This window comes from Mustela erminea, chromosome 3 (assembly GCF_009829155.1).
Source record: "Mustela erminea isolate mMusErm1 chromosome 3, mMusErm1.Pri, whole genome shotgun sequence".
NCBI lineage: Eukaryota > Metazoa > Chordata > Mammalia > Carnivora > Mustelidae > Mustela > Mustela erminea.
Genome location: NC_045616.1, coordinates 121,657,847 through 121,684,299, shown reverse-complemented (window position 1 = coordinate 121,684,299; position 26,453 = coordinate 121,657,847). Strand labels below are relative to the sequence as shown.

Genomic DNA, 26,453 nt, shown 5'->3' with positions numbered 1-26,453 from the left:
CTGGGAGAGATATGGCCACTTCACTGGAGACCGTTGTGCCCTCTCGCTGCTAGTGCACGTGGAAGCCGAGCAGGCTTTTGAATGTTTTGGCTCTCTTCCCAGGCTGTACCAGTCGGTCAAGCTGCTGTACTCCGTCGGCATCTTCTTTACCTACGCCCTCCAGTTCTACGTCCCAGCTGAGATCATCATCCCCTTCTTCGTGTCCCGCGTGCCAGAGCATTGGGAGCTGGTCGTAGACCTGTTCGTGCGCACTGTGCTGGTCTGCATGACATGTGAGTAGAAGACAAGACACTTTGTTTGTTTGCTTTCCCAAAGGGCACCCAGTGCCCAGGGCTTTCTTGAGCGAGAGCCTGTTGGAATGACACAGTTGTAGTGTGTGAGCAGGAAAGTTGGCCTGCTGTCTCAGGTGCAGAGTTGAGGCCCAGCAAGGTGGTGAAGTGAATTGATTATATATATGTGCTCTAAAGGATGTGGGAGTGAGAAGAGTAGTTTATTTGTAGATACAGCATAAAATACTACGGCGATGATCATAATTCATAGCAAAGTTATAAAATTATATCCCATGTCCTTGCAAAAAAGTACGGTAAAAGTCTAAAGAGAGCCATTTCACTCATATGCATATGAGTGTGGGTTATTTGATAGCAGGTGCATGTTTATTTGTGTTTTCAAATGATCATTTCCCAGTGTGACAGTCTGTTCCCTTAGATTTCATTTTGAGCCTCCATGATACTGCTCTAGACATTTACTTAGTGTGTTTCTTGGAAAATCTGTATGGATTAACCTAGGTATTTGATTTTTTTACATTGTGTTTTATTCCTCCTCCCTGACTACACACCCAGGAGTGTGAGTTAAGAAGCAAGATGTTACTCTATTTGCGTTGGTTGAAACCAGTATAAATTTTAAAATAAAAATAATTTTTTTTGGTAGCTTCTGTGACTAGATAGAATAGAGAACCCCTGAATAAATTGGTCTGTAATATCTAATTTAAATTTCTAGGAGATTTGCAACTTCTTTCCAGATCGAAGTGCTGGAATCTAGATTTCACTTTCTGACTATGTTTGGCTTTCTATTTTATTTTTAAAAACTGTATCATTTTGTAAGAAGAAATATATTGGTTTATTATATTGAGACTTCCCTGGGAATTTCTTAAATTATCCAGTCCAAGCCTCTATATTTAGAATAAACATAGGTCTCTATGATTTTAAATTTAACCAGAATGGAGTGTTTTAGGGATAAATGATGTGGAGGTTGTCTAGCATTTGATCATAGTCTGGAAAATCAGAAGTGACTTTATGGGTTGGCTGCTAGAAAGAGGAGGGCGGTAGAGGTTGGACATGGGGAATAGACTAGTGCCTATTCCAGAATGGACCTCTTCAAGGAAACAGACGAGTGCCTATCCAAGAATGGACTTCTTCCAGGAAAAGGACTAATACCTGTCCCAGATGGGCTTCCTCAGGGAGACACACTAGTGCCTGTCCCAGGTGGACCTCCTTGAGGGGATAGCCTAGTGCCTATCCTAGAATGGATTTCTTCAAGGGACATCCTAGTGCCTATCTCAGAAACAACCTCCTCAGGGAATAGACTAGTGCCTATCCTAAAAAGACCTGCTTTAGTGCCTGTTCCGGAATGGACTTCCTCAAGGGAACAGCTTAGTGCCTGTCCCAGAATGAACCTCCTTAAGGGGACAAGCTAATGCCCATCAGAGAAGGGCCTGCTCAGGGGAAGCAATAGTGCCCATCCCAGAATGACTTCTCAGTAGAACTAATATTGCTTATCCCAGAATGGACTTCAAGAGAACAGACTAGTACCTAACATAGAATGGTCTTTCTCCGGAAAATAGCCTAGTGCCTATTCCAGGATGGACCTCGTCAGGGAATAGCCTAGTGCCTATCTCAGAATAGACCTCTTCAAGGGGACAGTCTGGTGGCTATACCAGCTATAGGAACTGAATAGTGACTGTAGGAACTGAATAGTGCCTATCCCAGAATGCATCTCCTCAAGGAACAGACTGGTACCCATCCCCAAATGAACTTCCTCAAGGGAACAGACTAATGCCTGTCCTGGAACAGATTTCTTCAAGCCACTGCAATTCTCTTTCTCATTGTACTTCAGGGATGTGGGTGAAGCTGGTGTCCTGGATCTTTGTATGCAAGGAACTTCCTAGAGCTAAGAAACCGAATGCCTTCCCAGGACCTTCTGATTTAATGTTGGGCAGCATTCTATCTAAGGATTTGTTACAGGATGGGGCTGTGTAGGAGCCAGGCAGAGGGTGGACTGCTTGGATTTGCCAACTCCAGCAAGTTGATGGCAGCCAAGAATCTCACTTGTCCTTGTATGTAACCTCTGTTTGGCAGACCTTCTGGCCCTGTCTAGTCTAGCCTATAGAAAAAGCTTACTCAGCAGCTAATCCAATGCCCAGAATTACCCATAGAGCACTGTTGCCCCCGAGCAACTGAAAAGGAAAGAATGTGATATACCTTGCTTTTCCAGTAATTTGCCTCAATGTGTGCTAAGGTACTCTGGACTTTACTCCTGTCCTCTGCCTGCGGCTCATGATACTTTGACTCAGGTATATATATTTCTCTGTGAATGAGTCGCCTCTAAATGTTGAAGAAACAGCTTTCCTATGTACACAGTGTTCGTGATGACAATCTTTGGTTCTCCTGTTCTGGACTTCAAAGAGTGCTGGAAGAAAGGATGGAGGTAGTTCAGATAATTGGCTTTTTTCAAAGTGGTTCCTCTAGAGAAGGTAGGTCTGTTTAGGTAAAATGTGCTCTAACTGCCTAGATGCCAACTTCTCCCTGCCCGAATTGCTGGGGCAGTGACACTGGGCCTGATTCCTCTCCTGGCCCCATTTTCTTCTCAAGCCTGGCTTAGCCTCCAGTAACATATGTCTTGCTTCCTGCCAGGTTTCTTTCCACTGTGCCCCATAGGAGCCAGCAGTCTCTGATTCACAGATCTCATGCTTTCCTTAGATGTCTCTTGGTTTTTGCTTTGCTTTTCCTGACTCTGTCTGGGGATTTCATCTCCCCTAGAGAGTGTGATGCTCAAAGGATACAAGCTGGTTTTGATCTTCAAGCTCACCCAGTTATTTTCTCCTTCTGTGATCTGTTGTGACTTAGCATTGCACGGTCAGCCTATTAAATGATGCAGCCTCTTCATCTGTGAGCACTTGGGCTTTTACCTTCCCTGGAGACTTTGAAGTGATTGTGGGATTGAGGAGAGGCATTTCACTATGACTCCAATTTAAATGTATTTATGTGAGTTTGTTTTTGTTTTTTTCTGTGCTTTCATATCTTTTCTGCATAAGGTTAATTGGTATATGATTTTATTTTAGGACTTTGCTAGAACTGATTGTTTTCAGTTTTACCTGTAAATTTTAATAGCAGGTTGTTTTATTGCTATTTATGGTGTTTTCTTGTCCTTTTCCCCAACTTTTCCTCCTCTTCCTCACCCTCCATCTGCCATGGGGAGCTGGGGAATTTGGTCCAGACCCTTTATTTTTTATTTGTAACTCACCTTTCTCTCTACTCTCCACCATTCCCCAAAGACTGCTGTGTCTGCTTTTTGGTGCTTAATTTTTGACTGTTGGAGAGGAGGGCAAGGGGGAATATGTGTGTCAGGAAACGTGCTCATTTTGTTGTGACTGCATGTGAACGGTATTTATTTCCGGCCCATAAGTTTGCATTGCACTTAGCAGATCACCTGTGTGCAGAGTTTGTGTAGGAGGAGAGGCTGGAAGAGGCTGGCTCCAGGGGGAGTTCAGAGGTATAGGAAGAGTAGTTCCTTCTGGTTCCATGAGGCATTAACCTGTCCTTTAGGGCTTTGTGCTAATTCTCTGTGGCATTTGCCACGTGAAACATCTTACTTCAGTGAAGTACAAACATTTCAAAAACCTATTGTTGAAGATGTAATAACATAAAACCATATCAATTAAAAAGCTTGTTTGGACTGGAATGCATAGCTGTAGAACATTCCAAACAGCCAGACCCTATCAAGTATGAAGCTTCCAGGTCCACACAGAATAGCTTCTCAGCACTTTTGGCTTCTCACACTTCTCCATCCTGCAGCTGCAGAGACAAAGGGCAGCAGCGTTAATGAAGTATGCACTGTGGGCACCCCATGAACCCTCCCGAGTGAGGCCTCAGGTTCCTCAGCTGTAAGACATGCAGGCTATCTGATTGCTAAGTCTTCTCTCAAGTCTAAACCGTGATTCTGCACAACTGCTTCGAGCCTGATTTTCAATTTCTACCAAAATATTGCTCAAAAAAGAAAATTAATATAAAAACATTTTAAGAACATCTAGATCTGGGGTTATTGAGAAAGAAATTCTGAATATCCCACTGACTTAACAAAAAGATTTTTTTTTTTTGCATTTTATCTTCTGTGTTACTCCTCATGGGTGCATGTTGCAATCATAGTATACACAGAACTTTGTCTTTTGTTTTTTATTTTATATTATATCATGAATATGTGTATCCTTCATGAGCATTTTCATGACCACATGATATTCTATTCTATTGGTGCATTGTATTCACTAAGCTACTCTTTTAGTGTTGGACATGGAGGTGGGTTTTTTTTGCTTTTGTACTTTTTAATTTATATTCCCACTAAGTGAGATTATATATTGTGTTCAATACTGGTGTTAATTTTTAAGGTAGATTTCTAGACATTTTAGAATAACACAGGTAGGCTTCAGCAGCATCAGTCACAATGAAACAGCAGAAAGAGCTTCCGGGCACAGGGCTGTAGGTGTCCAGCGTATTTCTGTAAGTGTATGTTTGTTCTCTTAAGTGCTTTGTCTTCTCTAGTGCATAAGTCAGCTTTTCCTTTGCTGGTCTAAAACCACAGGCTCCAGAATCCCAATGAGTTCCTTCTCTGAACGTAGTTATTTGCCTCGTGTTACCTCAGCAGTTAAAAGATCGTATTTTTAGTGTCTCTTAACCCAAAGAGAAGATGTTTTGTAATACCATTGGGGCCCTCTTGACTAATCACATGGGCTGTCTGAGTTGTCCTCAGTCCCCCGTTGCTGTACATGCCACAGCCAGGCTGCTGAAGAGGGTGGTAACTTGCCACGTGGGAGTGTGCTATCTTCCTCTTTGTGTGGGGTGTTCTTGTGAGGGAACAGGGAGAAAACAGGGGCAGATATTCCTGGTTGGCTGCTTCCTCAGGTCTCCTACTTTCTTTCTCTTTCTAGAGGGCTTTAACTCAGAGTAAAGACATTTAATGCTAGAAGAGGTTTTGGTTGCTCCCACATCTTTCCTAAGTACCTGATTCCTGTCTCTGGAATTAGCTAAAACTCATTTGCCACAATTTGAATGGGGGCAAAACAGGTACCCCTGCTATTTGAACCCTTGGGGCTACTTGTGCTAATTTGGTTGGCTCTTCTTGTCTACCTCTTCTGCCAGCATGTTAGTGGGAGCCTCCCAATTCTTGCTTCTCCCCAGCCCTCCCCCATTATCTTTCTCCAGGGTCAGACTTTATTTGGGGTTCAGTTGTGTTGTCTGGTCCAGCTAGGACGGGAAGTCGGCTTTCCCTTTGTATCCTGTGATCCTGGCTTTAAGAGAAGAGAAAAGTTTAGCCGCTTTTAAAAGATATTTTTGTTAAGCAAGCTTATCTTGTATGTCCTTTGTAGCAAAAACAAGGACAAGTTTTTAGATTGCTTTTAAAATGTCATGATGAAGTGGAACATCTCTAATCTGAGAGAAGATTCTGATCACACAAGCCTCTGTTGCTGTTTCCACTGAATTCTTATCATAGAGTTGAGCACATCTGACCTCACTTAAGTCATATCATGAAGTACCATCTGTCCTTCAGGTTAATGTGAGGGAGGGGGATGGCAGACTCAGAGCCAGGAGGGCCTGGGCGGGTCATCCAACTTTTCTCCTCCTTCAGCTCATTGTTTCTGATAAAGGTCTCCCTTCTCTTTTTGAGTGGGCTAGAGCATTCATGAAGATGAGGGGCTGGCACTGGAAGAATAACTCACTTCAGTGGCACAAAACCAGGCAGGCTGGAAGCTGTGTTTTTGGCACAACCGTGTGTCCTAGGAGAGGAATCCCTTTGTTCTGCTCTGCCACCATTGAGCGGTACATGGTGCTTCCCACTTGACAGTGAGTTAAGGGACATATCCCAGAATACATTCCTAGGTGACTAAACCAGCATTGTGCAGTTCCTTAACATTTCAGAGCTAGGTGAGACTTCAGTGACCATCCAGTGTTAGTACAGTCACCTGACCTCATGGGTGACCGAGCTGAGGCTCTGAATCGTGAGCTCACTCATTCTAAGCATTAGCTCACATATACGAAGCATTCGTTGTGCACTTAGTACTCTAAGTTCTTTATGTGAGTGATCTCATGTGACCACCCCTATTCCGCAGTAGGTTAAGTAACTGGCAGGTTAGTGGTAGAGCTGAGACTGGAGCCCAGGTTCTGAGTCCAAAGCCTACGCTCTTAACTACCTTCCTGTACCAGCCTCTCCTAGGGCTCGGTGCTGATTGCTGCCTTGGTGCTATTGCCACCCCACTACTCACTTGAATTGGTACCATGGGAGCCATCACTGTGAAGCTGACATTAGGCAGACGCAGACCCAGATCCCAGAGAGGGCAGGTGTCCTTTTCCAGGTCACACAGCAGACCAACTCTTGAGCATTTGGTTGTCCATGATGAGAAAGCCATTTTGTCATCAGCTTTTCTGTATTCTTAACTTTCCTCCAAATTCAACCCTGAAGATCTAAGGGATATCACCAACTCTATTTAGAAAGGGCTAAGGGCTGAAGCAGACTATGTTTAACTTGGAGGGCAAGTTAAAAGCCTCTACTTTTTGTGGACTTTCTGAAGGCTTCAGAACAGTGAAGGTGTTAATGGATACTTGCCATTATGGTCGGATGTTAGAATAAGCATTGCCCCCAGGCTGTAAAACTGTGGCAGAGGCAGATCTGAGACTCAGCATCCTTGTATTCCCTTTTGTCGTCAGACTTCAAAACCCTTGTCTTACTTCCTTTACAAAGCAGAAAGAGGTCAGGGCTGATTGTATACCAATTCTCTGCTGAATGATTACCATTAATACTCTATGAGTGTTAACGGTTAATATTCTGTGTTAACAGTTAATAATCTGTAGTATTAACGCAGCATTTGACTCCTCCCATTCTTCTGTTCATCAGCCAGCTTCCCTCTCTTCCCTCCTGCGGGTATCATTTTGCATTTTCTTAATCATCAGCTCTGTGACATGACTGTACCAGGGACTTGACGTCGTAGATTCTAGTCTCAGGTCTGTCACTTTCTGTCATTTAACCTCTCTGGGGACAATCATAATGTTGTAAAGTTATGTACCCATGGATCTGAGGCAGATTCAGCCAACGAGTGGCTGCTTCACAGAGCTGTCTACCAGACACTAGATGTTTTGCCGTGATGGAAGTGTCCTGGGTCTTTGCTGCCCAGGACTGTAGCCATTAGGCACAGGTGACTGTTAAGTCCTTGCAAGGTGGCCAGTGTGAGTGAGGAACTGAATTCATTTAAGTTGGCATAGCTTCAGAGTAAACGTGAGACAGGATATGAATCTATCCCTCCCTTGGTAAATCTTGGATCCACATGCCTCTCCTCTTACTGTGGGGAATGCAGTTCCAGTTTAAAAGCAAGCGCTTCTCATCAAACCTGGCTTCTAAATGCAACCCTGTCCTTTTGTCTGTAGCTTAGCCAAAGAAACAATGATCAGTGCAGGAATAAAATTGACCTGAGGGTAAGACTGGCTGCCTTTGACTGAGGTGTTCTGGAAGTCTCACCACTGTGGTGCCTTCCTCAGAATGACTTGGCTACATTTGCTTTATGAAATGGAGTTGAAACGGAAGCCCCCACATAAGATGTACCTAATGGGAATCACTGAGGTCGGGGGTATCCTCCGGATCCCAGTCTCAATGCTAAGGACCTCCAGTTGAAGCCTGCAGGGAAGACAGTTCATCAAAATATACTTGATTACTAGTGAGCTAATGATGCACTCTTCATGGGCAACAATATGTATACTAGCAATGATTATATGAACTATATTCGGAGCCTGTTGTATGCCAGGCCTGTATGAAGTGCCTGTGTCAAGTCATTTCATCATCATGATATCTCTGTGACACAGGTACCATTTGTATCCTCATTTTGCCAACAAGAAAACCAGGGAATAAATAGGGGCTGTAACCCCCCCCCCCCCCACCGCCCATTGTCACTCAGGCAGAGCCAGAATTCAAACACAGAGCCTAATTCCAGGGCCCATAATCCTCCATAAACCTGTGAAACATTGGCCTTCAGTTCTTTTCCCCACCCCCTCCAGTTGGAAGCTGAGTCAGATGGGAACGGTGGGATCAGTGGGCACTGGAATAAGTGCAGTCAGGGAAGCCTCCTCCCCATCGTGGGATGGCGGGCAGTCGTGCTGGGGTGTGGAAACTGATGGGATTTCCTAGTGCAGCCGCTGTTCTTCATCACTTCCTCCTCCCTCACAGACCCGCCTGCCTAGGTTTCAGGCGTGGGAGCCACTAGCTTCTCCTGGAACAGGCTTGGAGTCCTTGTGGGACTCTCTCTGAGTCCTTGTGCAGGCTCCTCAGGTCAGCCTGCACACTGAAGTGCTTCTACTTGCCCTGCAGGAGAATGCTCTGTGAAATGGGATTTATCGTGATATCATTCCAGAAGGATGGCCACCCCCATTCTGTTCCATATCAGTTAAGTGGAGAGGTTTGTGTTGGAGGTACTGTCAGTGTTAGGAAAATGACCAATCACTCCGAAATAGGCCACCTCCCTTTCTGCTCCAGCCTCTTTCCTCTGGTAGGGACCACACAGCCCTGGAATGTAATTTTGTTCCTTTGCTTCAGAAAGATGGAAGTCATGTCCTGTAGCAGGAAAAGCTGAAAGCCAGGAGATCTGGGTTCCAGTCCCCGCTCTGCCACCTTGCAGGGAGAACCAGGTTGTTCCATACCTGTAGGCATTTGTTTTCTCATCTGTAGAATGAGAGATTGGACTGGATAATGTGTGAGTTTCTGCACATTTTTTCCATTAGTTTTCCATTAGAGAAGAAGGACACTTGCTAAATTTTCTCAACAGTGAGGAGGTCTCCAGCTCTGGGCAGTCTTGAACCGGCATGTCCTCTCTCCTACAGGCATCTTGGCCATCCTCATCCCCCGCCTGGACCTGGTCATCTCTCTGGTGGGGTCCGTGAGCAGCAGTGCGCTGGCCCTCATCATTCCGCCCCTCCTGGAGATCACCACCTACTACTCGGAGGGCATGAGCCCCTTCACCATCGCCAAGGACGCCCTGATCAGCATCCTGGGCTTCGTGGGCTTTGTGGTGGGGACATATGAGGCCCTCTACGAGCTGATCCAGCCCAGCAATGCTCCCATCGTCATCAACTCTACCGGTGCCTTTGTATAGCAATTTGGGTGCATTCCCTGCAGCTGCCCACCTCACTCACCCTGTGTGTTCCCCAGCACCTGGCCCTAGAGCCTCGGGTAGGGGCCAGGCTCTGGGGAAAGGCACGGTTGCTGTCGGGGAGCCCCTCCACCTGACACCTCAGTATCTGGGCCAGGCGGGGCCGAGGGCAGGAGAGAGAGTGGGTAGCGGATATGCAGAGGTCACTCTTAGTGGCCGGGCCATCCCTGTTCATTTGTACTTAATTTAACCCAGAACTTTTCAACTTTTTTCCCTCTTGATGTCTCCTCCCTTACCTGTCCCCCCTTCTGACCCACCTTACCCAAATTATTCCTGTTGCACAGCTCACTTTATTTAAAAATCTTAGCACCTCCCACCTCATGTTTTCTCCTTCCCAGGCCCAGGCCTGGATTAAATGAGTGGGAACCCCTACTCCTTATAAGGCTGGGCCTATCTCTTTCTCAGACCTCTCCCAAATATTTTACCTCAGTATCCTCCTACCTATTCAAGTCTCCAGGAGGTGTCTGGAACTACCTAGTACTTTAAAACCAGGCCCCAAAGCTGGAGCTTTTAATCTTTACTCTCTCTGGCTTGTGACCATCGGCAACACCGTGTGCGATTTCCTCACTTGGGTCACAGTGTTATATTCTTAGTTGCTTTAGCTTCTGAAAGATATCAAGTGCTGCCTAAATTGAAAATATTTATATTTTATTTAAAATTAGCTTTTGTTTGTAGACTCTGTCTCTAGATCTGGGGTTATTGTGACTTGTTCCTTCCTCAGTAAACTTTTGCTAGGCTTCTCCTGCTGAAAAGAAACTTGCTCCAGGAAACGTGTGCTTAGGTCCTCAGCACTCTTGGCTGAGTACCCCAAAGGTTTTAATCAGGATCATCTAAATGTGTACCTCTGTGGGGAGACATGCACTCTGCCTCCCACTGACCAGCCTGATTCATACTGAGAAGATATGAAGGACTCAGGATCTGTTTGCCAACGCACAAGGCCAAGGAAAGGATGGCCGAGTGGGATGTGCTTCTGTCCACAGGAGGCTTCTAAAGTGGTCACTTTGTGCATTCAGGCCTGTTTTTCAGCCTCAGTTCCTGACAGGCACAGGGCATGGTAGCATTCAGTTGCCAGCATGTCAGGAAGACACTCACACTTTGCCGTGTTTGAGGAGATGAGGCCAGTGTGCACAGAGAGCATGAAATTAAGTTCAGAGAATTAAGAAGCAGCTGGTCTGACACTATGTGTGGTGCTTGGTTGTTTACAATCAACGGGGGCCGGGCAGAAGCAGTGCCCCGTCCCGAGCTGCCTCCATGACCTAGACTTCTAAAGGGAACCACTTGGTAGGGACTTCGGTCCCCTGTTTTCTAAACACTAATTGTGACCCCGTCCCTCCCCTGCATGCCTCAGGGTTGGCTCACCTCAAGGTCAGCCTTCAGATTTGGGAACAAACTGTAGAGCAAGCAGAGAAAGGTGCATTGCCTTGCTTTTGGCTGCCTCTTCTCCCCTCTTGGTGTGAGAACTATTTCAGGAGGGCGTTCATTAGCTCTCTATCCCCTGAGCTCTGTGTGTGTGTGTGTGTGTGTGTGTGTGTGTTCATACACGGAATAGAGATGCACTCTCCTCCACCCCATCCCTAAGCTCTTGCCTCCTTAGAGATGCATTCATCCTGCAAGTTAGAGAGCAGCACAACTTCATCAGGGGTCTTTTTTTCCTGTGTTTTCGCCAAAGCTTGTAAGGGCTGTGACCCTCCCCCCAACCCTAGCCCTAGCTTTTTCTTTCTCTTCTTTTCCAAAGCCACATTGTCATTGCAGTGATTCCCAACCTACTAATAATTTATTAACTTAGGGAAACGTGATCAGTTGTGACTTGATCTCCCTTAGGAGAATGATACTTTTCACCTACCCTTTCTGTGGTCACCAGCAAGTGTTTATATGACCAAGGCTCTACCTGGAGGTGGCAGCTAACCTGCCCTATGAAGCCTCAGGCCTAGAAGTTACTGAAGTGGGTTCAAGGATTGTCCCCTTCTGTGTGCAAGCCCCTGGCTCCCGCCATCTTTCCACAGCAGTCCTGAGAGTTGTTTGCAGTGAGGAGGCGTGTGCCAGGAGAAGGATCAGATGTGTATCCTGCCTGCAACATCTGTGGTGGAGGCTTCTGTGACTCAGGGAGCTGCTAGAGGCCATCCTTTCCACAGGGTAGTAAGACTAGACCTGAGGACTGGGCAGTACAAAACTGTGGTCCCCTGGCCCCAGGTCTTTGCAAAATGCAAATTATTGCTTCAGAGTCCCTGGCCTGGGAAATGTAATGTGCAGGAGAGATGGCACTAGCTTTGGGGCTTCTGGAAGCTAATTTGGCATGGCCTTCTTCCAGTTTGTTCTTTTTCCTGAGCTCCTGCTGCTTCAGAAGACTGAGGCAGGGTGGATCCTGTCAGTGGGCCTTTCTGATTGTGCACTTAGGTGTCAAGTAAAGGGTCTACTAGAAGGTGAAAGTGAGAGGAAGCCCTTTTGCTTCTCAGACCTCTGGGCCAGCTCAGGGAAGCTTACTCTTCTGCCCACGAGGCTTCTTCAGTCAGGGAGCCTGCCCTGGTTTCTTCCCACTGCTCATTAGGAACCAACTGTCCAGCTTCTGCTTGTGCCCTGCTCTGATGCCTTGTGAAAAGGTCCCAGCATAAACAGAAGTCTCATCAAGGAACAACAGAGCAAGGTTCTCTGGAGTGTGAGGCTGCATCTGTGGGACCTAAGGCAAAACGTGGGATTTTTTTGGCCCTGTACTGTTAGGCCTGTGTCCCTCCCCCGGGCTCCCCAGTACAGCCTCAGATTTCCATTAGCCCTGAGGTAGCTTCTCCAGGCCCCCTGTTCCTTCCTATAAATGCTGCTGTAAGGAGGTTTCCAACTCTCTGTTGGCAACATATCTCCCCTTCCATGTAGGCATTTGCTGGGAAGAGCATGATCTGGCATCTTCTGTTTACTTTTCCTAGAAGTTGTCACCATTTACAAATGTCATTATTTATATTGTGCTGCTGTCCAACCGCTAGGAGCCCTTCAGCTGCACAGACGCTGGCCAGACATACGTGAATGTGTGGTGGGTCTTAGCTCAGTACCTGCAGCTCCCGCCCTCCTGCTCTGCCACTCACCTCTCCGGCCAAGTTCATTGGCTGGTGCTCACTACGTACTCTACCCCCATGAAAGGTACAATTTGCCATTTTTTCAGTTGTCTTAAAGTGATGATCCAGAAAGGAACATTAGGAAATCTGTCCCCCTTACCTGTTCTCCTGGCTTTGTTTTCCTTCTCAAATGTCTCCCTTCCTAAATTGTAGAATATCATCTCTGTTTGACACTACATAGTCACCTCATGATTTTTGGAAGTGCAAAATCTCACTTTATGTCTGTTTACAACTCTCTCTATTCACTCATTACTCACAGCCAAGGGGTTCTTATCCGTGGTTTTATTGCGTAGCTGATCAGATATTAAGGCAGGCCCCAGCATCGGCCCTGATCAGAACACGAAGCTACTTCCTGACAGCAAAGACACAAAGTGCCAGTGGCACAATGTGATTAGGGAGTCGGCTCCAAGTCTGCCTTAGAATTCAATTTTCCAGAGTACATTACAAATCTCCAAGACCATTAGGGGAAAAGGAGAGGGTGTGGTTTGTCTTTGAAATCATGGTCAATACTTTTAGACAATTTAATTAATCCTGCTGTTTGCAAGGCTGTTTTCTCTGACAGCATCAGCTTGTGATATTTCTTCCCTGTTCTTTGTACCACTGGGCCATTCTCAGGCCAGGGGATGTAAGTGGTGCTGATATGTGGTTATCAGAGTGGGGAGTGGGGGACGTGGGTGGAGGGTACCTGTTTTAAGCCATGTTCTTTTGTTTAAATCAAAGTGATGGTGGGGAAGCTGTTTTGTTTTAGTGAACAATAAAACTATGTAACTCTCTTGTAAACCATGACAGTGAATGTGGTAATAAGAGGGATACCATCCCCAGGCCTCGGTAACCAGACAGTACCGCATATATTATCCTGTGCATATGCCTTCATGAGTGTCTGTTTCTCGCATGGTATGTGTGTAGAAATGTAGACAATGCAGGAGCTCACAGAAGAATTTGTTTTGGGTTCTGCACGTGGATCATGTGTTAAACTTTTCTTTTATCAATAAATGAATTTTATTTTTTATTTTTGAGAGGCTGCGGTCTGCATCTTTGTTTTTGCCCTTTTTTTCTTTTTAAATATCACTTAGATCTCTTTACTAGATCTTAGTAGGTCAAAATGTTTGTAGTTTTGTGTCACAGAGTTCATCCGGGGAAGTAGTGCAAACAACAGAACCACTTATGAAATTGAGAGTTCCCTAGAAAGGGGCCAGGTAGTTGTTTTTCTGTTAGACAATCCTGCTTTTCTTGAAAACTTGAGTAGGAACTCTCAGCCCTATCTGTGTGTATCAGATGACCACACTTGACAGAGATGATGGTTAGTTTCACATGTTAACATGGCTGGGCTCTAATGTTGAACATTAGTCAAACATTTAGTCAAACACTAATCTAAGTGTTGCTCTGAAGTTATTTTGTGGATGTGTGGCTGATGTCTCCGATCAGTTGCCTTTAAATAAAAATCTATCCTCATAGTGTGGGTGGGCCGCATCCAATCAGTTGAAGGGCCTTAAGAGGAAAATACGTTTCAGTGAGGAAGAAGAAATTCTGCCTCAAAACTGCAGTATCAGCTCTTGTACAAGAATTGCCAGGCTGTTAGCCTGCCCTATAAGTCTTGGACTTGCCAGCCCTGACCATCACATAAGCCAATTCTTGAGATCCCACCCCCTCCATGCATGTGTATATATTTGAAGTACAGAGATTGATTTCAGGACAGTGGAAGAGATGACTTCTGTCACTCCTGTCCTGTTGTCACATTAAGAGGGAAAACAAGACCACCTGAGCCACCCCTTAGATGATCTGAAAGCCAATCATGGGTGGCTACTGAATTAGACTCATAGAAAAGCAGAGGCCTTGAGGCACACTACTGAAGTACAGCACTCTACAGAGAGAGGAAGGCAGGGAATGTATTATGACTACTTCTGACTATCACTCTTATTTCCGCAACTGGGGGAGGGGGTGTCACAGGGATTCAGTAACTGTTCCAAGTTATCAACCAGCAAGTGGCAGAACTAGGATTCACACTGTAGCAAGCCCTGTGATTCCCGAACCCAAGTGCTTCCTGAAAGCACTGACTGACTCCGCCTCTTTGTTATAGTCTCAGGAGGGAAGTCTGCCTTTAGGGATTATTGTGAGGGTTTTAGAGAATGTTCTAAATTTCCTGGCATGAAAGCTTATGAAGTATTTTCTGAAATATTAGACAAATTGAAGAAAACCAAGACCGAGAAGCAGTTTTACTTGTTCTGTGGTTTTACATCCATTCATTATAGTCCTATCTCGCTCACTTCCTTTGTGGAGAGCATTCACAATTTTTCAGATTGTTCACCTCTTCACATGTTTGTTCCTGCTTATGTTTACACTTAAAGACTATAGCCCTTCCTTTCAGGTAACAAGGGCCCTCAAGGTAAGCCCACTGCACTGCTGGAGGCCTAAGTTGAGTGACAGTGGACTGAGTTTGGGCCCTAAACTTAGGGCTCTTTGCTAAAGAGGCTTGCTTCCTCAGACTCTGCCCGTTGCAGACATATGCAAGAAACTGTGTATCTTTAACTGGTGCACTTTACTACACCCTTGGCCATCGGTCTCCCCCACCATTTTGGGAGAAAAAGTTGGAGTATAATCTACTTGTAATAAAATGCACCTGTTTCTTAAGGATACAGTTTGATGAGTTTTGACAAATGAATGTGACTACCATTTCCATCAAGATATGGAATGTTTGGGCCACCTGGGTTGCTCAGTGGTTAAAGCCTCTGCCTTCGGCTCAGGTCATGATTTCAGGATCCTGGGATCGAGTCCCGCATCGGGCTCTCTGCTCGACAGGGAGCCTGCCTCCTCCTCCTCTCTCTCTCTCTGCCTGCCTCTCTGCCTACTTGTGATCTGTCAAAAAAAAAAAAAAAAGAAAGAAAAAGATATGGAATGTTTGTTTGTTTTACCCAGAAAGTTCCCTTGTGCTCCTTTGTAGTCAAGTCCATCCCCATACCCACTTGGCCCTTGGCAACAATGGATCTGATTTTTCTGTCTCTTGTTTTGCCTTTTCTAGAATGTCGTATAAATGCGATCGCTAAGTATGGAGTCCTTTCTGTCTGGCTTTTTTGACTTAGCATAATGCTTTCTATATTCACTTGTATTGTGCCTTGTATCATTAGGTTTATTTCTTTTTATTGCCAAATAATACTCCATTGTATGGATGAACCATAGTTTGTTTATTCATTCACCAATTGTTGGACGTTTGGGTTGCTTCCAGTTTTCGGCTATGATGAATAAAACTGCTATAAATATTCATGTACAGACCTTTGTGGAAACATAATGTTTTCATTTCTCTAGGGTAAAATACCTAGGAAAGGAATCGTGGGTTTGTATGGTAAGTGTTTACTAACTTTATAAGAAATTGGGAAATTGTTTTTCCAGAGTAACTCTGCTATTTTGGATTCCTGTCAACAATTTAAAAAAGCTCCGGTTGTTCCATATGCTCACCAATACTTCATATTATGGTCTTTTACATTTTAGCCATCTTAGTGGGTATATCATAATATGTCTTTGTGGTTTTAATTTGCATTTGCCTAATGACTAGTGATGTCCTGCACGTTTTCCTGACTTATTTGCCATTGGCCTGTCTTCTTTAGTGATGTTTTTTAAAATTTAGCCTTCTTAAAAATTTAAAGCTTTTTGTCTTGAAGTAAGTATAGATTCACAAGTGCAAAGAAATGTCTGGGGAAGTCCAGCTCTCCCTTCCTACGGTCTCCCTCAATGTGAAAATTTTATATAGCTATAGTACATGACCCAAATCGGGAAACTGACATTGGCACAATATATAGAGCTCATTCAGTTTCTCCAGTCACATGTGCATGTGTGTGTGTGTGTGTGTGTGTGTGTGTGTCACATTGCATGTGTGGATATAAGCAATTTTATCATATGTGTAGCTTCCACCACCCCACTCAAGATGCTTATCTGTGCCATCACCACAAGGCTCCTTCATGCTGCCCCTATAGAGACATGCTCCCCTCCTGTGCTCCCCCGACATCCCCAACCCTTGGCAACCACTAATCCGTTCTTCCTCTCCACCATTATACTACTTCACAAATGTCATATAAATTGAATTACACAGTATGTATCCTTCTGAGATTGGCTTCTTTCACTTAGTATGATTTCCTTGACGATCACTGAAGTTGTTACCTATATTAATAGTTTGTCTCTTTTTACTGCAAAGTCATATTCCATGGTATGGATGTACCACGGTTGGTTTAACCATTCATCCACGGTAAGAAATCTGCATCATTTCCGGGTCTGGCTATGAATAAAGCTGCTATGAATATTCATTCGGGTACAAGTTCCTGCATGAAAATAAGGTGTTTTTTTTTTTAATTATTTCTGTAGGATATAGATCCAAGAATGCAATTGCTGAGTTGTATGTAAGCCCATTTTTAGTTTTAAAAGGAATTTCCAAACCAGTTTCCAGAGTGGCCATGCCATTTCACATTTCTACCAGCAATGTGTGAATGACCTAGTTTCTCCTTATCCTTGTCAGCATTTGGTATTGTCATTATTTTTTATTTTAGCCATTTGTCAGATCTTGTAAATGTTTTGTTGGATGTATACCTAAGTATTTAGTTTTCTTTGGAGCAATTGTAAATGGTAATGTGTTTTTAATTTCAATTTCCATGTGTTCATTGGTAAGCTGTAAAAATGCAACTGATTTTTGCATGTTAATCTTGTATCTTACAGGCTGCCTCTACTTAGTAGTTCTATGAGTTTTTGTCTAGATTTCTTGGGATGTTCTGTGTAGACAGTCATGTTGTTCTCAGATAGAGATAGTTGTATTTCCTTTTTTTTTCCATTTTGTATACTTTTTTTTCTTACTTCAGTGGCTAGAACTTCTACCACTATGTTATAAAAGAGAGTTGGTGACAGTAAACATTCTAGTCTTATCTCTGATCTTACAGAGAGAACATTCAGTCTTTCACCCTTAAGTATGATGCAAGCTTTAAGATTTTTATGGAAGTTCCCCTCTATTTCTGTACTGAGAGTTTTTTTTTTTTTTTTTAAGATTTTATTTATTTATTTGTCAGAGATACAGAGAGAGTACAGGCAGGCAAAGTGGCAGGCAGAGGGAGAAACAGGCTCCTTGTGGAGCAAGGAGCCCCATGTGGGACTCGATCCCAGGATGTTGGGATCATGACCTGAGCTGAAGACAGCCGCTTAACTGAGCCACCAAGGCGTCCCCTGAGAGATTTTTTTAAAATCATAACTAGGTGAATTTTGTCCAGTTTTCTCCTTTATCAATTGACATGATCTTACAATTTTTCTTTTTTCACTCATTGATATGGTGGATTAAAATGATTGATTTATCAATGTTGGACCAGTCTTGCTTACCTGGATTAAATCCTACTTAATCATGGTGTGTTACTCTTTTTACATATTGTTGGATTATCTACTGTTTTGTTCTCACCTTGATATTTACTCTGACAAATGTTGACTCCAGAATGGTGCCTTTTTGTAAATGAGCAAAACCATATGCCATAACTGCTATTCTTGGCCTAAGTGTACTTTTGCCTCAGGCCAGGTTCCCAGCCGCTATAGTGCTGCATAAAGCCTATGTGTGTTCCCTCAGGACAGTTTCTCAACTTTAGTATTATGTACATTTTGGGTGAATAATTCTTTGTTGTGGAGAATGTCCCGTGCATTGTAGGATGTTTAGCAACATCCCTGGTCTCTAGCCACTAAGTGCTAATTGTGGTAATCCAGAGTGTCTGTAGACATTATCAAAGGTAGTCTTGTGTGGGGTTTGGGGAGTGGAACTCATCCTCCTCCCCTGTTGAGAACTACTGCCTTGATACATTCAAGCTCCTTCTTACCCCTAGCTGGAGGGATGTATTTTTTATCTTGGCCATGGAACAAAGGTAAGTGTGTGGTTATGGATACTACAAAAAGATCTGCCTTTTTAATAGTAGCAATAAAATATATAACATCTTTTGAGCCTTTACTATGCCAATTATGCTAAGCACGTTACCTATGTTATCTAGTACTCCTGTCCAATGATGGAAGGCACAGAAAATATTCCCACTACACAGACTGAGGCTTAACCGAGGACACACATTTTATTTTCTTTTTTTAAAATAAAGAGTTTATTTATTTATCTGAGGGAGAGAGAGAGCATGAGAAGAGGGAGGCTCAGAACGAGAAGCAGACTCCCTGCCAGGCAGGGAGCCTGATATGGGACTCGATCCCGAGACTCCAGGATCATGACCTGAGCCAAAGGAAGTCGCTTAACTGACTGAGCCACCCACGTGCCCTGAGAGCACACATTTTCTAAGTGGTGGGGCCAGGTCTGTCTGACTCCAAACCTCGTACTGCCCCTAAGATCTGTCTCCCTGCCGCTAACTCTGTCACTCACATCCCTTAGTGGACAGGGAACATTTCCAGGCCCCAGTCTGGATGCCTGAGTCCTCCCACACTCCAACCCCACATAAAAGGACTACCCACCATTGCCCAATATGTAAAACCTCTCGGCCTTTGCTTTGGGCTTTTCCCTTAACCTGGCTGGCCCTTCTCTCTGCACTAAATCTGAAGCTCTATTTTAAGATCCAGCTCAGATGGCTGTTCCTCTTTAGAACCTTCCCTGGCTATGTCAGTCATAATTTATGGCTCCCCCTTCTCTGGTTAGCCTCATCTCTACTGATGCTAGAGAGCTGTGACTACTTGGCTACTCCCTATTTGGGCTGCTTGAGGCACTGATCGGATCAGGCTTGATCTCCTAGTGCTTGTCTGTGGGGTCTAACGGTGTATCTGGTATCAGCTGGTTACTAAACTCAGTGGGGTTTCCTTTAGTAGGGAATGGAGCATGGCCTCTAAGAAGTTGGCATCGCTATATATACTTTTAATTTTGTATCAATGTAATCAAGTATTTTCCTTGGTTGGACCCTGTAGATTTGTTGAGGAATCTTAAGAAAATTCTAAAGGCTTGTTTTTTCCCAGCTGGGTCCTTGAGAAAGTTCCTTCTCTTTACTCGGTGAGACCTCCTGTGCCTATTGTCAAGACAGAGCTAGCAGAGGCTGCTCGAGGTCTTCCAAAGTCTGGCCTTCAACACTGAAGTGTGGGTTGTCGTTCAGCAGCTGGGCCCAGATGCCCTCGTAGGCTGGCATTCACCAGTTCACCATGGGATATCAGGATGGGCCAGCTGTTCTATACCAAATTAGCCATGGGCCTCAGGCAAATCACTCCATATCTCCAAGTGTTATATACTGTCATATTTTTCTCCTTTTATCTTTTAGAACCTCCATAATCTTCAGCCCAAAAGAGAATGGTTTTCCTCCCCCAAGGCCTTGAGCTCTTCCCTTCTTCACCCAGATACCCATTTTGAGGTCCTGGCCATGGCCTAAATTATGTGTCCCCTCCACAGCACTGCTCCAGTTTCTGGAAGATACATTGGCTTTCTCTGTTACCCATGGTAAACCGCACGTGATGGTGTGGTTGTGCAGGCCTCCTCCACAGCCCTCTGAATGAGCAGGCTCACAACTCCTTTGCTGTTGTCCAGTGAATTCCAGCTGCCCTCCCACCCTGGACGTGGTTGTGAGTCCTCACTTACCTCATGGGGTTTTTATGAGTAGTAAATGAGACAAGACCTGTCAAGTGCTTGCACAGCACTTGCCATATAGCAAGTGCCAGTGAAATGGAGGTGATTATGGGGAACTGTAAAAATGCCCAGCCCGGAAGTCAGGAAACCTGCATCTCTGCCTTTCTTTTCCACTGTTACATTGTGTAAGACTCGGGACTTTTGGAATTAGAGCCCCAAAGTCTTGAGATGGGAGAATTTCCCTGAAAACCTTTAGGTCTGTAGCAGTCAGTAGGCTGACTTTTGATCCCAGAGTGCCCTCTGATGGTTGACGTGTGAAAGTGCAGGCTCCAGAAGACAAAGGGAAGGAAGGGCCTATTGTGGAAAGCCTGGATGGGTGGAAAGAGGCTCCCCCTTCCTGAAGGAGAACAAGCTGTGTTGTAGGGGGATAACCAGGCTGGGTACAGACCTGAATGTGGGTCTTATCTCTGTGAAGTTCTACCTGCAGGACCTCAGACAAACCCTTCTCTGTGGGACTTGGGACGAGGAACATCAGATAGACAGTCATTTTAAAAGTCTGAATGTTTGTGTGTTTTCATGTGTTCTAGAAAAATATAGTAACTTTCAAGTTCTTTAGTGAATGGATATGTCATTTTAGGGTGAACAAAGATATTTTTTAAAAATTGGAATGTGCTAAAAGAAAAGTAAATAATGATACAGGTGTATTAGGACAAAAATCGCAACAGTGATAAGCAAAACAACAGAAGTCTGGGCAACACTGGACTAGTTTATATGTGATTTCCTGCACAGTTCTGATAAGTTAATCTTATCTACATACTATTTGGTATTACTTCCTAGTATAATGGTCACTGTTTATTGTTTATGCTTCTAAACAAGGGAAGCCAATTCATTCCTGCCCGAGGCCACAGTGGTATGTGTGCTGTGGTGCTTCTCATGGATGTGCCTTCCCTCCCCACCTGCACCAGGAACTCAACAGCAGGACTGGCTTTCTGGTCTCGGTATCACCTGCAAGGCCTGTGTCACAGTTGCCCGGTGATATTCACATCCACTTGGGAGTGAGCAGTGGAGCAGCAGCCACAGGCTGGCTCTGGGCACAGGGAGGGCTGGCTTCCCAAGGCTTGTGCTGTAAAGCTCACTCCTCCTGTCCAGTGCAATGTGGTGGGGAGGGTGCTGCCCAGGGTCAGCAGTCCTGAAGCCTTGTCCCAGGCCATTCCTACACGTGCTGATCAGTGGGCTTGTCCACTAACTGCGGGCAGTTTTTTTGGAATTAGAGGTGTTTTCCCAAAGAGTGGTCTGGGCCCTGCCCCCAAGAGGTTCTGATTTTCTCTCTGGCTTTGGGGCTTACAGAGCTATATTTTAGCGATTTTGCTGGATTTGGGAATCACAGTGCTTGATGACCTCAAGAGTGGGTCCCTTCTGGCCCCCAAATTCCATGAACCTCAGCTTAGCAGGGCCCATAGACCCTAGTGCCCTTCCCCTGACCTAACCCCAAACAGGATAAGTGACATACAAAATAACCATAAAAAAGACTTTATTATTTTTTAAAAAACAACAACAACAAATGGCCAGTGAAACCGTGCATCCTGTCAGTCACACATACAGTTACACACACAGCTACCAGCCACTCCAACCAATACGCCTTCACCCACACAGCTCCCTCTCTGTAAGCAGCAACCCTGTGGGTGAGAGTGTCTATTGCTCTTCCTTTTCACTTCTTTCTCCAGAAACAACACAATTGAAAAGTCAATGGACCGGAGAAAGGGATTGATGGGGCAGGAATGGCAAGGCCACCAGAATTCTCCATCCCTGCCACTCCTGGCTACATACTCTCTACACATGTACACACATACTCTACATGAGGTGCCCACATGTGCAGGCACGAGCCCACATTGACCCTCCATGCATAGGGTTGAGTCACTGCAGGTAACACTTAGATTGGCAGGCATCTGAGATGGGGGGGCAGGAAAAGGCAGTGTCCACCCTGAACACCAATGTCCAGCTCCACGTCTTCACCCTGCCCTGATGCCCTGAATGGGGAGCTTTTAGTTCCTTGTGTCTAGGAAAGAAAAATCCCTTGGGGGCAACTCATCCAGACAGCAAGGTTGAAAAGTGCCTAAGAATTTTAAAAATGAATAATTATGTCCTTCCTGCCTGTGGCCCAAAGTGCTTGAGAAACTTGGGGTGAAGAACCCAGAGTTCTGTGAGGTTTGAAGTCCTTGGCAAAGAAGGTTCAGGGCTGCAGGAATCCTGGCAGGCCCTGGCTGGTGGAAAGTCCTGTGACTTAAAGAGGTGGAACAAGTTCCTTGGACCCTGCGTTAGAGGAGTGGGACCCCAAGGAGACCGAGGCCAAGTGATGCTCCTCAGGAGCCCTTGTCATCCCAGGCTTAGCACAGTGCCTCACACAGAGCAGAGGCTGCAGTTAGGTGGGAATGATGCAGGGTGCACAGGTGACTTGGTGACCTGCTCACCTGCTGCTCACCTCTTAGCCCTTAGAGGATACCTTGTGGCCCTGCAGGGTCAGAGGACCCTGGACCTTGTCTCTGGGGCTGATGTAGTAGCTGCCTGTCGGGTGGACCTGCCTCTGCATCCAGAATGGAGTCTTGAGCAGGTATAAGAACGCTCCCTGGCAGAGCTGCCTCTCTGGGGACTGAGAGATGGCGGTCAGTGAGACAGACTCCCTCTTGCCCCTCCTAGGAATCAGTTTGTCCTGGTTTTCCAGGCTTAACTGTTCTGTACATCCCCTTCCTGCTGGGGGCCCTAGTGAGATTTTTGGAGCTCCACTCTCAGCTTCCCTCCATCCTCAGGAACTCGCTGGGGGATCCATAAGAGCACACTTCAAAGTATCACAGCCTGGACTGGGGATGGGGCCTTCCCTCCCACTTCTTCAGCCATGCTCAATTCACTCCTACAAGACAGGAGGAAGGTGCCAAGTCCTTGGCCTCCTACCTACCTTCCTCTGAGGATAGCTAGAACATGACCTCCTCACAGCTCCCGTAATCACTCTCCACCATGTCAGAGCCCTCATAGTTGGGGGGAGCCTGGGTCTGGCCCCGCCCTGTGGTATGCCTACCCCCAACCTCACAATCAGCATAAGAGGGCCCAGCCCGGCTAAGGCGCATACTCACCCCTTTGTAGCCCCCCTCTGCCAGGCAGGGCCCTCCCCCTCCCTGCCGGAACTGTGAGTGGTAGTAGCTGATGGCCGTGTACTCGTTGAGACAGGGGGCCAGCAGGTGTTCCCGGGGATTGGGGGGCTGTGGGGGCATCAGATCTTCCAGGTTCTGATTACTGTACCGGGGCGGGAGGGGTGCCCGCTTGTTTTCCAGCTCCAGTGGGAAGGGGAAGCCCCCATAGAGGCCAGTGGGGTCTGGCATCATGGGTGGGACCTGGTGGCGGTGAGGCGATGGCGGCAGAGGGCCAGAGGTCATTTCCGAGTGGGGGTATTCCCAGCGTTCCTTCCTGGAGTAAGTAGGAGGCCAGACCGCAGCTCCACCCGGGCACACTGAAAATGACAAGATAGGGTGAGCATCGAGTTTCCCTGGTGAAGGTTTCAGCAGGTCTTATAGCTACTAAACATAGTTTAGCATGTGGTAGAAACAGGCAAAAGACTGGGTGGTTATGTGACCATTCATGTGTGTTGTTTCTGGCAGTTTAGATTGGTATCTAGAATTCAACAGGGCTGAACTTCAAGGCCAGAGGTTTAAGCTAAAGCCAGCTCATATTGCAAATCTGTACTGATGATCTAAGATTCAGTGAATAAGGGAAAAATGGGGATGACTCCAAGCAGCCCGCTCACGTCTGCTGGAAACAGACAACTCCATCACAAGTCCTAATGGTGACTTATGTCTCCTTAACTGAAGGAAACGGACACACAGTTTGGACTGGGGGAGTGTGAGGGCATCTGTCACAGAGGGTGATTAAATGAGACGCAGCTTGAAAGAATGGAGAGCAGGCATCCCTGGTCCTTGCTCTGTCCCTTCTACTGAATAGTTGGGTGAATTAGAACATGTTACTGTGTCTTTATGGACTCTGATTATATCAGCAAAAAGTTTATGAAAGCACCTTTTTAAACTATTGGTGAATAAGCCAGAAAATATAAAGTGCTTTACAAATTCACCTCCTTCTGAGCCAAAGATGAGAGTGAGGTGAAGAGCCCTCCTCTAGTTCAGTCAGTTCTGGACCAAGGTTGCCATACCTCCAGAATGGGTGACCAGAAGCTTGGACTACTGCTCTTTCCTTTCCCAGAAAAGCACAAAGGAACAGAAGCCCCCCGCTTTCACCCCAGGGATCCCATTTATCCCTATCAGGGTCCACAGGTTTCTGCCAGAGATATCAATCCTGTGAAATGAGTTGGAATTCAGAGGAGGAGGTCATGGTACATTGGAATGAGCCACAGATTCTGAGTCCAGAGAGCTGGCATTTGGTCCAGGCCACCAGTGCACCGTGACCTTGAGCACATTCCTTCATATCCGATCCCAAGGGATTGGACTGGATGGTGGCCTTACCTAATGGAGTGTTTAGGTCTACCACCCTATTCCGTCAATTACAGAGACTAAGGGCCTCTGGCTATACTGACCCATCTCTTCGCCTGACCATGTCCTCTTAATGATGGACTCATTGTCGGAGTGGGAAGGGACCACAGCTGGTGGGAGTCTGGGAGGCACACTGCAGACCACTGGCCGCTGCTTAGAGCTGGGTCCAAAAGTGACCAGTTCATTTGGAACTGAGGTCTTGCTGGGCTCCAGTTGGTTCAGATTGTTGCAGGAGCTGGTGCTCAGTGGGTTGAGCTCGATGGAAGGCATAGTTTGCGTGTCAACACCAACACTCCTGGCCAGGAGGTCTGGGTCCTCCATGGCCACGGGCTTGTGGGACTTGCAACGGCGGCAGTAGAAGAGGAGCCCGACCGTGCTTAAAATGATAAACAGCAGGGCCACTATGATGATCAGAATCTCCTGTTGCCCCCAGTCACCCCTTGTGATCTCAGGGGTGACTAGGCAGTGTCCTTCTGAGCAGCCCCTTGCTTCCATTTCACACCTGCAGAGAGAAAGAAATAGGGGATTGAGTCATTATACTTCCCTTTCCATGTCCCCTTTCACAAAGATTTATGGACCCCTGGGCTCAAGCCTACCTTCCCCAATTTTCAACCAAAGAAAAGAAAAGAAAATGGATGGTAACGATCACACATATCAACATCAGAGCTGTCCATCTTCCACCAGGAAGGTGTGGGAGTCAGCTACAACTTCATTCATAACCATTTGGAATCTAGGCTCTGGGCACACCCATGATTTCCCATTCATGTGATCTAGGCATTGGATATACCCTCCACCACTGAGGTGAGATTTACAACCACGTACTGTGGTGGAAGCCGCCAACATACCCAGCTGTCCTCAGCAATATTGTCAGAGTCCCAGACAGAAGTCAGCAGCACGCAGCTGTGGCAGCTGGGCACCACTGTTGCCACTGTTCTTCAGGAGGTCACAGGAACCCAGTTGGTCTTGCACAAACCTTGCCTTGGACAACTGTTCAGAGCAAGCACTTGGAATTGTACGACCTCCCAGGTCACTGCCAGCTTGGCGTGCCATGGTGTAAGGCTCCTAGGAGGCTTCCGTGGCCAGTTTCATCCACTTTCGAGGGATATTAAGAAGGCTCCCTTCATTCTACTTGAGTCCCAGTGTCTTCAGTTTCATCACCAACACTTTATTCTCTTGGGTTAGACATCGTCCTCCCCAAGTTCCTCTTTTAAAATGCAAACACCACCACTTTCAGCCAGGAAGTATCCCGCCAACACATCTCCTGCCGAGCGAGGTGTGCAGCGGGGCCAGAGATGCCAGGTGCTGAGAGAAAGGACTTGGGTCACAAACACATGGTGGGGGGCGGTTTGGACAAGCCCTTTCTTTCTCTGGGCCTCAGTTTCCCCTGTGTAAAGTGAGTGGGTGGACTACATCATTGGCTCTCTTATGCACATGCTGACAACAAGGGGATCTCTCGGGAGCTTGTTATAGATAGGATCCCAGGCCTCATTCCTTGGAGATTCTGATACAGTCGGTCCAGAAATCTGTATTTTCCACAAGTGTCCCTGATAATTTTTAAAAGACTCCCACACTGGGGAGCCCTAAAACCAGATAATTAGCAAAACTCTTTACTTCTAGGATTCTAGGGATCTAAGGATTCTTGCAGTCCCCCAGACCAGCATAATACAAGGCACAGGTAGCTTGCGGTGGGGTTCAGCACAGCAGTGTTTGTACCTAGCGGAGTCATTGTCCTCAGGCCACTTTCCAGGAAGTCACCACCCAGTGCCAGAGAATAACTTCAGCCATTTTCCGACTTCAGCAAAGATGAGAAATCCGCCTGA

At 45.9% G+C, this 26,453-nt stretch overlaps 2 protein-coding genes across 4 annotated transcripts in view; one reads left to right on the top strand and one right to left on the bottom strand.

Moving 5' to 3' along the window:
- Positions 1–13,574, top strand: part of SLC36A1 (solute carrier family 36 member 1) — a 46,032-nt gene extending 32,458 nt beyond the window's left edge. For both annotated transcript variants that reach the window (XM_032337259.1, XM_032337258.1), the window contains 2 exons: positions 103–272; positions 9,129–13,574. In XM_032337259.1, the coding sequence (XP_032193150.1) occupies positions 103–272; positions 9,129–9,400 (442 nt within the window). In that variant the 3' untranslated portion in view covers positions 9,401–13,574. The remainder of the gene's footprint in view (positions 1–102; positions 273–9,128) is intronic.
- Positions 13,575–21,630: 8,056 nt separating this feature from the next.
- Positions 21,631–26,453, bottom strand: part of FAT2 (FAT atypical cadherin 2) — an 80,324-nt gene continuing 75,501 nt past the window's right edge. For both annotated transcript variants that reach the window (XM_032337256.1, XM_032337257.1), the window contains exons 23-24: positions 24,678–25,135; positions 21,631–23,603 (exon numbers count right to left, since the gene is read on the bottom strand). In XM_032337256.1, coding sequence (XP_032193147.1) covers positions 23,071–23,603; positions 24,678–25,135 — 991 coding nt within the window. In that variant the 3' untranslated portion in view covers positions 21,631–23,070. The remainder of the gene's footprint in view (positions 23,604–24,677; positions 25,136–26,453) is intronic.